Raw genomic sequence first — 12,122 nt, forward strand, 5'->3', positions numbered from 1 at the left:
CCTCCCCACCCTTATCTGCTTTCCGGAGGGACCACTCTCTCCGGGACTCCCTTGTCCGCTCCACACTCCCCTCCAGCCCCACCACACCCGGCACTTTTCCCTGCAACCGCAGTAAGTGCTACACCTGCCCCTACACCTCCCCCCTCACCCCCATCCCAGGCCCCAAGAAGACCTTCCACATCGAGCATATATTCACCTGCACATCTGCTAATGTGGTATACTATATCCGCTGTTCCCATTGTGGCCTTCTGTACATCAGGGAAACCAAGCGGAGGCTTGGGGACTGCTTTGTGGAACACCTACGCTCGGTTTGCATTAAACAACTGCACCTCCCAGTCGTGAACCATTTCAACTCCCCCTCCCATTCCTCAGACGACATGTCCATCCTGGGCCTCCTGCAGTGCCACAACAATGCCACCCGAAGGTTGCAGGAACAGCACCTCATATTCCGCTTGGGAACCCTGCAGCCCAATGGTATCAATGTGGACTTCACAAGCTTCAAAATCTCCCCTCCCCTACCACATCCCAAAACCAGCCCGGCTTGTCCCCGCCTCCCTAACCTGTTCTTCCTCCCACCTATCCCCTCCTCCCACCTCAAGCCCCACCCCCATTTCCTACCTACTCGCCTCATCCCGCCCCCTTGACCTGTCCGTCCTCTCTGGACTGACTTATCTCCTCCCTAACTCCCCACCTACACTCACTTTTACTGGCTCCATCCCCGCCTCTTTGACCTGTCTGTTTCCTCTCCACCTATCTTCTCCTCTATCCATCTTTATTCCACCTCCCCCTCTCTTCCTATTTATTTCAGAACCCCCTTCACCTCCCCCATTTCTGAAGAAGGGTCTAGGCCCAAAACATCAGCTTTCCTGCTCCTCTGATGCTGCTTGGCCTGCTGTGTTCATCCAGCTCTACACCTTGTTATCTCAGATTCTCCAGCATCTGCAGTTCCTACTATCACTGTAGACTGAAACTAACTTTTACTCTTTGGGCGACTACAACCCAGACATTACGGAGCCTATACACATACCAAGACATTCAACTTCAATCAATATTTATGCACGGAGATACTGGGCATTCCATTTAATCACAATACGTTCACACCTCTTCTTAACTACCAGGAAGACAACTGCCTGAAAGGGAACACCCGTAATACAATGGCAGAGTTGGCATGAAGATGAGAGGCCTGCAATAATTGCGGGCCCCAACCTCACCAGAGAGTCTGATTCACCCAGGAGCTATCTCCACAGCCACCACCAGGGAAAGGATCCGAAAGAGCTACCGCTGCAAGAGCAATCCCCACAGTCATCTCCAGAACAGGGATCTCAAACAGCTTTCTCCCTAAGAGCTATCTGCACAGCCATTTCCGGAAGGGGGATCCCGACGGTAATCCTGAAACCCACCAACACAGGTCTGTTCCGTACCAGGTCAACCAATGGCGACCGACCCCGACCAGCAGATCGGACAACCGACAACCTCCGAAATCACCAACCCGACCCAACACTACAAGGCTTCAGACACATCCGGAGGTGAAAACCAGCTCACAAAAAACCACCACAAAGTAAGGAAAAGCAAGTACTCGCCTGATAAACCCAACATGCATCCTACCACATCTACCCAGACTGAAAGCCTACATTGTGCAAAGTCTTCATCAAAGCACTGGCTACGGCAAGCGGGAACGGCCAGCTGTACTTCAAAATTGCGTTTATCCCCAGTGGTGAGCTTAAACTCCTGAGCCCCCATAGTATCCAACCTAGCTAGCAGGGAGGAAAGGTAGGTGGTTCCAGTGCAGGGAACCCCAAGGTTACGAAGCCTGATAAAAGTTTCTGTGATTAAAACCCTCTTATTTAGTTCGAATAGTGTTTAACCTGTATTTGATTTAATAGTGTTTAGTTACTGTCCTCTATATAATTGATTATGTCAATTCCACTGTTTGTTGTATTTGCCTTTATTTAATGTAATTTACTTATCTTTTGTATTTAATAAATGCAGAGACTCTTTTGCCCCTGAAACACCCGTCTACAGCCTTCTTCATTTCACATTCCTTAAATAAGTCCAGTGTCAGAACCAGGGATCTCGGGGTGATTCGAATCACCTAATAATCAGAAAATTACTGATTGCAAACCAGAACCCCTACAAGCTGGATTCAAGTTTCACCATCTGCTATGGTAAGATTTGAACCCTTGTCTGTCAACACATTAACTTGGATTTCTGGATCATTAATTCACTGACATTATCACTATGCCACTATTTTTTGCAGCCTTTGTGCACAGATCACCAAATCCTTTGCATCCCCCTGTGAAGATGTAGTGACATTCCCTGCCAACTTGATCATTTTTTAAAAATTCATTTTGTGGGATGTGAGCGTCGTTGGCTGACCAGCATTTCTTGCCTGTCCCTAGGTGCCCTTAAGAAGGTGGTGGTGAGCTGCCTTCTTGAACCACTGCAGTCCTCCTGCTGTGGGTCGACCCACAATGCCATTAGTGAGGAAATTTCTGGGATTTTGTTCATTACACCCACAATTCATCACTACAGCCTCAAACACAATCAAGCAGAGTACTTCTAGAGCTGTGGTTTCAAACACACAGATTAGTCCGATCACAGCGTCTCTAACAGTCAATCTCACTGCCCACCTGCTGCATTACATCTGCTTCCCGAAGCCTCGCAGCTAAAGAAACATACATCCATCTAACAGTCTTTGCCAACCTGTTGCATCAAGTTTCAGTTTTGTTCAGATGGAACATCATTTCAGGGTAATGTAAGTTTTGTGGTGGCAATGCAAACAAATTAATCAGAAATATACTACAGCCACTAACTTTACTCCAAAAGAAGACCTTCACATGCTTTTGCCCCTGAAAGAGAGAACAAGGGCAGAAGATATCTGCAGCAAATTCAAACGGTGTGCACTTAAGAAAAACATCCCAATAGAGAAGTTAGTTTCCATCACAATTAATGATGCACCAGCCATGCCTGACATAAACACTGGTTTCACAGCATTTTGCAGAAATGATCCTTAGTTCCCCTTTTTTGTCGATTATCACTGTATAACTCACCAGCAAGAATTAGTGAGTAATGTTATGGACTTTTCTTATGTAATGAAAGTTGTCGTTAAGGTTGTAAACTTGACTTGAGCAAGAGCCCTTCAGCACAACTTTGTTTAAATCCTTACTCAATTAACTTGATGCTGCCTGTGGTGAACTAATCCTTCATGTTGATGTGAGATGGTTAGATCGAACAAAGATTCTGCAATGTCTTTTAGATCTAAAGCATGAAATCATCACTTGCAGTGAGTTCTCAGACAATGCATGGTTTACTTGACTTTGGGTTCGTTACAGATATAATGTCAAAACTGAAAATGCTGAATCTTGAACTGCAGGGAAGCGACAGAGACCTAGAACATAGGATCAGTGATGTGAATGCATTTACATTGAAACTGGATCTGTGGTCCTCCTAATTAAAAACTAAAATGCTGCAATACTTCCCAACTGGAGAAAACATGAGAAAAAAATTAAAGACAAAGAAAAATGGTTGTGGAAAACCTCTGTGCATATCTCAGAAAGTTAGCTGAGGAATTCAACAGGAAGAGAATTAGATGTGAGGAACAAATGGTCACGGGTCTCTCAAATCTATTCCTTCAAGTAAACATTGGTGGCTTGACTACTAAATTCATCAGGTGTTTTATTTACAAAGCAGTGGAGTTGACACAGAGGTAATTAATATGCAAAATGATCTTGAACGGAAAGTCAAATCAAGGGACAGTAATTTTGGAGCACTCATAAATAGAGAAAAATAACCACTCCTATTATCCTGCGCTTTTAAAGTGCAAGCTTACTTTGATCCCATATCCCTCTGTGAGATAGAATCCTTCCAAAAGATAATGAAGTCCAAATATCACATCTGCCTCACAGACACCCATCTGATGGACTGTGTATGAGTAGCAGTCTCAAACTACAACTTAAGAGTTCAAAGCACGGGCACATAACGTGCTGTCGTAGGTGACTTGATGAGTAGGAGACATAATGCATAATTAGTTTTGCTTGGTTTTAGATTGATATAGCACTAAGTATGTAATTATCAGCCACGACATTCAATGGTAATCCCACCACTGAATCTTCCACCATCAACTGCCTAGATGTTAGCATTGACCATAAATTGAACTGGATTGGCCACATAAGTGCTGTGGCTACAAGTTCCAGTCAGAAGCTAGGGATACAGGAGTAGCTCATCTGCTGACTCCCCAAAGTTGTCCATCATTGACAAGAAACAAGTCAGGATTGTGATGGAATACTCCCCACTTAGCTGGATGAGTTCAGTTCCAACAATATTCAAGAAACTTGACACCATCTGGGACAAAGCAGCCTACTTGATTGGCACTATTACCACAAACATTCACTCCCTCCACCACTGATGCACTGTAGCAACAGTACATGCCATCTACAAGATGCAGTGCAGAAATTCACCAAGGTTCCCATGACAGCATCTCCGAAATCCATGACCACTTCCACCTAGAAGGACAGGGCAGCAGTTACACGGGAACATCGCCACCGGCAAGTTTCCCCTCGAAAGCCACTCGTGATCCTGACTCAAATATATTGTCTTTCCCGCAATGTCGCTGAATCAAAATCCTGGAATGCCCTCCCTAATAGCATTGTGGGTCTACCTACAGTGTATGGACTGTGGAAGTTCAAGAAGACTGCTCACCGCCACCACAAGGGGTAACTAGGGACGTGCAATAACTGCTGGCACAGCCAGCAATGCCACATCCCACAAGTGAATTAAGAAAACTAAAAATAGACTATTTTGTATTTTCTTCAGAGCAGATCCTGGCTTGCACTTAAATTCAAAATGGTTGGAGACCACCTTTCTAGAGACTTTGCAATAGAAAATGTTAGGGTAAGCCACCTTTGGTATAACTTGCATTCTGCAAATGAATCTACAAGCTTAAAGTTTGTAAATTGTCTATCAAATCAGTAAGTTATGGCTGGTATCAAGATCTGGTCAATTCCAAGGCTTGATAGGGTGACAGCTCTTTCTGTGCTGGGCTAGTGGGAGGTGACAGATGCCAAGTGCCCACGGACAGCAGCTCTGATCTATGCAATACTCCTTCCAGCTGGCACTACCAATCTAAATTTCATACCTCACAACTCCAGTGTGCTTAGCTGGAGCAAAATATAAATTGAATACATGTTCAAAGGTTTTAATGTATAAAAACACATCAATCAGTCGCAACTCCTTATGATAAGTCACATGCAATTCTTACTGATATTACTTGAAAGGGCTTCGAATTATTTTTTCGGTCATATCTTAGTCAACCATTATGAAATCTGACTATCAGGTCTCACATACTGCAGGTAAGGACTGAAAGCTTCTTCCGAGGCAGATGCTGAAGAACACACACTCAATATCGATAATTATCTAATCCAGAAACAAAACATAACATCATACAATTTACTGCACCTGTCGATACTCATCAGTCACAACACATTCAGAATTTTATGAGGGTCCACTGTTGTGTAAACAATCGTTCAATCAAATTGACATATTTCAAGGTTTTATCCTTCTTCAAACTACTGTTTTTAAGCCGAGTTCATACATATCCTCCCTACGTTCTTCTGCAATCAAACAGTACATTTCTCACACTACAGATCATTCACCATTTAATTAAATGAAGAAAAGGAAAAGACTTCCATTTATATTGTGACTTTAAGATGTCCAAAAGCATTTCACCAAACCTGGAAGTATAGTCACTATTATAATGTAGGGAAACACAGAAGCACAGGACACTTCCACAGATAATCTGCTTTTTATAAAATGACAATGGTTTGTATAGTAAATTTTGACCAAGGTACTAGTAGAACGAGCCTGTTTATCTTCACATATTACCATGGGATTTTTCTGTCCACCCAAAAGGGCCACTGGTTTAATATCTCATCTGAAAGATGGTACCTGGGACAATGTGGCACTCTATCTCAATGGATTATGTCCTTCAGTGCCCCTTGAGATCACAGCCATTCAGGGCTGAGTCAGGGTTGAGACTGCAGTCCACCAAGCCAAGGCCAATCTTGTATATCACACAAAAAAAAATCCACAAAAGCTACACATGAACAACATAGAAACTTACAGAAATTTATCTTGTTTTCAAACATACTCACACAGCAGGAAGGGGGTTGGTTGGATGGGATGATTTCCCAATAAGTACATTGTATGGCTATTCAATACCCTCCACTTGTTGCAGTTCAATCCATAAAGGTAGTTGTTTGGAATTTTCAAAAATTATCCATCAAAATCTTTTAGTTTTCTGCCAGCATCAGCATTAAATGATGTTCCGTTGATCTTTGGTTGTTTTTGTTGTGTTGGGCGGAGATCCATAAATTCTGCATTCTTGGGTTTTGTTGTTTGGCTTTCACTCTGGAAATTTAGTTGGCATATCTAATCAGATGATAAGATTACAAGGGCTCCATATCACACCCTCAACGACAGCTTATGCCTGATTTAGTTCTGACTGTCAGGCATTACTTATGTTTCCTATTCTCTTATTCCACTTTAACTTATTCCAATCTTTGCTCTTCTTTCTCTCCCCTTCAGTTGCACTCGTGATCTTGATTTTCCTGATTCACCTAATAGAATTGTATTAAATAAGGAGAGGTACAAATGGTAGTTGTCTTTTCCCCAGGACGGGGGCTTTTCAAACTAAGAGGCACATTTTTAAGCCGAGAAGAGAGAGATTTAAAAAAGACATGAAGCAAATTTTTTACACAGAGGGTGGTTTGCATGTGCAATGAACTTCCTGATGAAGTGGTGGATGTGGGTACAATTACAACATTTAAAAGACATTTGGATGGATACATGAATAGGAAAGGTTTGGAGGGATATGGGCCAGGAGCAGGCAGGTGGGACTAGTTTAGTTTGGGGTTATGTCCAGCACAGACTTGTTGGACCAAAGGGTCTGTTTCCATGCTGTATGACTCTATGACTAGATTGCCACTCTTGGTCATTCCTTCCATGTTTCCTGCTGGTTTCCTTCTCCCATCTCCCTTTAGAAACCCGGTATCTGAATGGTATTGGAAACTTTATCTTTACTTTGCATCTGACTCCCTTCAGAGATATTCTGGCCAATTATGCCATATTTCCATGATTCAGGGCATCTTGGGTTGGATATGCTTGTTTGTTTTCATTCCTAAATGCTTTGAACGGGTGGGTTATTGACCATCTACTGCTTGTTATCTCTCTCATCTGTTTAATCAGGCATCACCAGCAAAGGTAAAGATTCTCAGCTTTGTTACGTCATTTTCATTGTTTTGAATTTGCACTGAATCCTTCAGATGGGGCATTAAACTGCAGCTTTAGCTAAAACAACACAACAAAACAATAAAAACTAAATCCTTATGTAGGAAGCCCACTAACCACTATTGTAACTGGTGTTTGAGAATCTCACCACATTGAGAAGTGAGTTTCACTAAATTATACAAAGCCGGGGGAGGGGCTACTACCAAGGAACAAAGAAATTGTTTTAACTTGGAACTTGGGTGGGAAAGTTGGAAATAAATTAATGCTGTGATGTGCTTACAGACAATTTGGTATGGCCAGCTGTAATGTAAATCTAAGTAGTGCTGTGTTAATGAAAATCCTTTTTAAAATGTGTTTAAAGAGCACCAGTGAAAGAAGGTGGGGCATAACTTGTCAGACTCAAATTCTGGAGTTTGAAGGTCCGAACAATTTATTTGATCATATAATGTTTCTTTAGGAATATTAATACTGCTGAAGCAATTCTCTTATATTGGAGATAGTAAGAACTGTCGATGCTGGAGTCTGAGATATAACAGTGTGGAGTACCTCCTCCCTCTGGAAAGACCTCAGTGGATCTCTCTCCCACTGCAACCCTCTGGTAATCTCTTCAGCCCTGAAACTGCTTGACCACATACTGAAGCAAACCAGGTACTACAGCCACATTGTTTCGTCCCCGTCTCCTTGACCTGTCCTCCTTCTTTCCCACCTATCCGCTCCTCCCACCTCACTGACCAATCCCCACCCCTAGCTACCTGCTATCACTGCCCCCAACTCTCTATTTATTTCAGAGCCCCCTTCCCCTCCCCCATTTCTGAAGAAGGGTCCCGACCTGAAACGTCAGCTTTCCTGCTCCTCTGATGCTGCCTGGCCTGCTGTGTTCATCTAGCTGTACACTCTCTTATATTGGAGCTCTCCAATACTTCATTCTAGTTTGAATCTTCAGTGTTCCACAGCACATGATGGATTGCAGTTAATTTTTCTACAATTTATAAACTTGCATCAAATCAATACCTGTGGCCTATGCATTACACTATTCCAACGCTGCAGTACACTTGTTGGCATAACACTGAATATCAGGTGCACTTGTAATTAAATTTACCATTAAACATTCCTTTGGAGTGACTGCTGGTTACAGACCTCATGTATCATGCAGCACATTTCCAAGAGGCAGTGTGGAAACCAGATATCGTAATCCTAGATAATTACTTGCTTCATTGGGCATTTGTTAATTGAATAGTTGACAGTGCAAATGCTTGTACTCAGAATCTCTGTGTTAGGCTTTTTTTAAAATGTTGGTTCAAACACAGATAAATGGTGTCGCACAGCAGCTTTCTTTTTTCCATGATGTTTAAGATACCTGTTTCTGAAGCTGCCCTAAAGTAATAACTTTATGAATGTTAGGGTTAAGTACAGATTATTAATGAACTATTCTCTCAGCTTTCCTTTCACCTCAACTCATCATGGCCAGCCTTCAGTGAAATAGTAATCTAAGGAAAACCATATCAAAATTCATTATCATTTAGTCACACGAAAAGACTCATGAACACTCAAAAGATCCTGAAAAGCTGACGTTCTGCAGAGATACACAAGGATGTCAACGAAGTCTGTGAAATGTTTTGGCCCATTTCCTCCTCGCTTTACACAATTTGTCTTGTCCTGTTTTTTTTTTCCTTTTTGCCAATTCTATTCTGATACAGAATTCCATACCCAAGATTCCTTGCAATTTAAAAGGAATTGACATGGGTTAAAAACTAGAAGCTGTGTTACATTTTAACACAGTCGTAGATTAAAACAGGCCAGCATTTTAAATAAAATGAACTGTTATTGCTCCCAGTGAGTGGCATGTGTAGACTGTAACCTGCAGACAGGCTGTTAATGGGAAACTGCAGGATGAGGACAATCACTGCAAGACCTCCTTCAATGGCTTTGCTGAAACTAGGGAACTCTGATGTGGCAAATCCATGGAGGATAATCAATATTTTGATGCTTTGTGGCACAGCCCAGCACAGCAAAAACATATAAACTAGACTAACTTGCACTGCAGCACTTCGCAATCTGTATCACAGAACAGAAATGCATTTAGGTTTGTTAACCATCAGATTACGAAGAATTAAGAAAATGAACACCAACACTATTTGACAAGTAATCGATGTGGTCTCAATTACAAATATAAGAACCAAAAATATCAGTTGGATTTTTCCATATTCCATTTCTTATCATTAGGGTACCCTATAATTCAGTGTTAGCAAGTGATTTACCATAGAAGTGGTTAATGTACACCAGAAATGTTGAACTGTACAAACCATGATTATGGTAAATGCCTCTTCACAAATCCCACAACTTTTTATGCATGCATGTGATGCAATTTGTTCTGATAATATCATGGCTTTTTATAAAAAGCCCAGATAACAGGAAAAAGCTCCACTTTCTAGGATGCTGAAAGCAATTATTTTTTGCCACAAAATAGCAAGCGACTTGTGCATTATGATTGTCCTATGAGGAAATATTGAATTGACTGGATTGGTAGTCCAACAGTTTAAAAGAACGAGAGATTATCTCATTGGAACATACAAAATTCTTACAGGACTAGTCGGAGTAGATATCAGAAGGATGTTTCCCCGGCTGGGGGGTTCTAGAACAGTTCCAGTAGAAGAGGCAGACGACTTTGACCAGAAATGAAGCGAAATTTCTTCATTTAAAAAGGGTGGAGAATCCTTGGAATTCTCTCCTTCAGAGGACTGGGGAGACTCGGTCATTGGTATATTCAAGACAGACACTGATAAGTTTCTGATATTAAAGATGTTAACAGATATAGTGACTGTGCGGGAAACAGTGAGGAATAGGCTGAAAGTGCTGATGGTCTTATTCCTGTTCCTATTTCCTAAGCTCCTACGCTAACAACAAGAAGCCATTAACTGTGTTTGGAGAAAGTGAAGGAGATGACAAAATCTCCCATGCCATTTTATGAAGCAGTTTTCTCTTTCTCCAAATTATCCACGAGTTGGGAGTATGCTGGGGTTTGATGACCTTTTGGGCATTTTACAAACTGTTTTAAGGTTTTAATGTGTAAGATCTACACTATCAGTCGAGACACTAGCAATAATATTGAATGCAAAAAACTCCTTCCCTAGCAGTTGACCTAATGCCCAAAGGGCAGAGAGAGATCGAGGACATTTAAGTTACTAGAATGTGCCTCTAACCTCACCTTCCATGTATTTCCAGCATTTGCTTTTTGTCGTAAGGCAGAGGTTCTGTGAAAATAAAATTTTAATAACCTGCTTAATGTTTTATTTCTGTTTAAAAACCTAAGTTGGACTAAAAATGTGAGGAGCAGCACAAGATATCATTTCACAGTTGGGGTGGTGTGGTGTAATTTTAGACAAGGCAATTTTTACAGCAAGATGATACTCTGAACAAAGAACTGTACAGCACAGGAACAGGCCCTTCAGCCCACCAAGACCGCACCAACACATAATGCCTTTCTAAACTAAAAACCTTTTGCACTACATGGTCCGTATCCCTCTATTTTCTGCCTTTTCATATATCTGTCAAGATGCCTCTTAAACATTGCTATTGTATCTGACTCCACCAGCTCCTCTGGCAGTGCATTCCAGGCACTTACCACCCTCTGTGAATTAAAAAAAAAACTTGCCTCACACATCCCGTTTTACCTTAAACTTATGTCCCCTAGTAACTGACATTTCTATCCTGGGAAAAAGGCTCTGGATATCCATTCTATCCATTGCCTCTCATAATTTTGTAACTATCAGGTTGCCCCTCATCCTTTGACATTCAAGTGTAAACAAACCAAGTTTGTTCAATCTAAACTAGGCAACATCTTGGTAAAAAATTCTGCACCTTCTCCAAAGCCTCCATATCCTTCTGGTGATGTGGCAACCAGAGCTGTAAGCAATATTCCAAATTTTGTCTAACTAAAGTTCTGTGCAGCTGCAACATGGCTTGCCAATTTTTATATGCCATGCCCCAAGTGATGAAGGCAAGCATGCCATATGCTTTCTTGACCACTTTGTCCGTTTGTGTTGCCACTTTCAGGGAACTGTGGACTTGTACGCCCATTGTATGGTGATGGTCCTCAGGATTCAGCCATTTACTGTATACTTCCCCCCGGAATTACATCTCCCAAAATCCATTACCTCACGTTTGTCTGGATTAAATTCCATCTTCTATTTCTCCGTCCACGTCTCCAGCCTATCTATATCCTGCTGTATCCTCTGGCAATCCTTCGTACTATCCACATATCGCCCAATTTTGTGCTGTCCGGAAACCTGTACTCTCTTTCAAATCATTTATATACATTACAAACAAGAGGGGTGCCAGCACTGATCCCTGCATAACACCACTGGTCATAAACTTCCAGTCTGAAAAACACCCTTTCACTATTACTGAGATAACAAGGTGTAGAGCTGGATGAACACAGCAGGCCAAGCAGCATCAGAGGTGCAGGAAGGCTGACGTTTCGGGCCTAGACCCTTTACTTTCTGTTTTCTATGACTAAGCTAGTTCTGTATCCATCTTACTAGCTCAATGTGGATCTCATGTGACTTCATCTTTTGTATCAGCATGCCACGAGGGACCTTGTCAAAGGCCTTGCTAAAGCCCAGGCAACATCGACTGTCCTGCCCTCAATCATCTTTGCCACTTTCTCAAAAACACTTGTAACAACCCTGTGACACTTTCAGATTGTCACTTCTGATGCCAGTTATTTAAAACATCTTTAAATGAAAGTACACATTCTCATCAGAATTTGTAGCTCCGGAAAGGCACAGTCCAGTTGCTGTGTTGGATTCAGTATTGCAGCTTCAGCAGTAGTGGGCATG

General features: G+C 41.9%; 1 protein-coding gene across 1 annotated transcript in view; it reads left to right on the top strand.

Moving 5' to 3' along the window:
• Positions 1-1,432: 1,432 nt before the first annotated feature.
• The window catches only part of LOC125485049 (rho family-interacting cell polarization regulator 1-like), a 28,771-nt gene continuing 18,081 nt past the window's right edge, over positions 1,433-12,122 (top strand). Inside the window, exon 1 of the mRNA XM_048605991.1 lies at positions 1,433-1,558. Within this exon, the coding sequence (XP_048461948.1) occupies positions 1,433-1,558 (126 nt within the window). The remainder of the gene's footprint in view (positions 1,559-12,122) is intronic.

Source organism: Rhincodon typus, chromosome 15 (assembly GCF_021869965.1).
Source record: "Rhincodon typus isolate 14 chromosome 15, sRhiTyp1.1, whole genome shotgun sequence".
NCBI lineage: Eukaryota > Metazoa > Chordata > Chondrichthyes > Orectolobiformes > Rhincodontidae > Rhincodon > Rhincodon typus.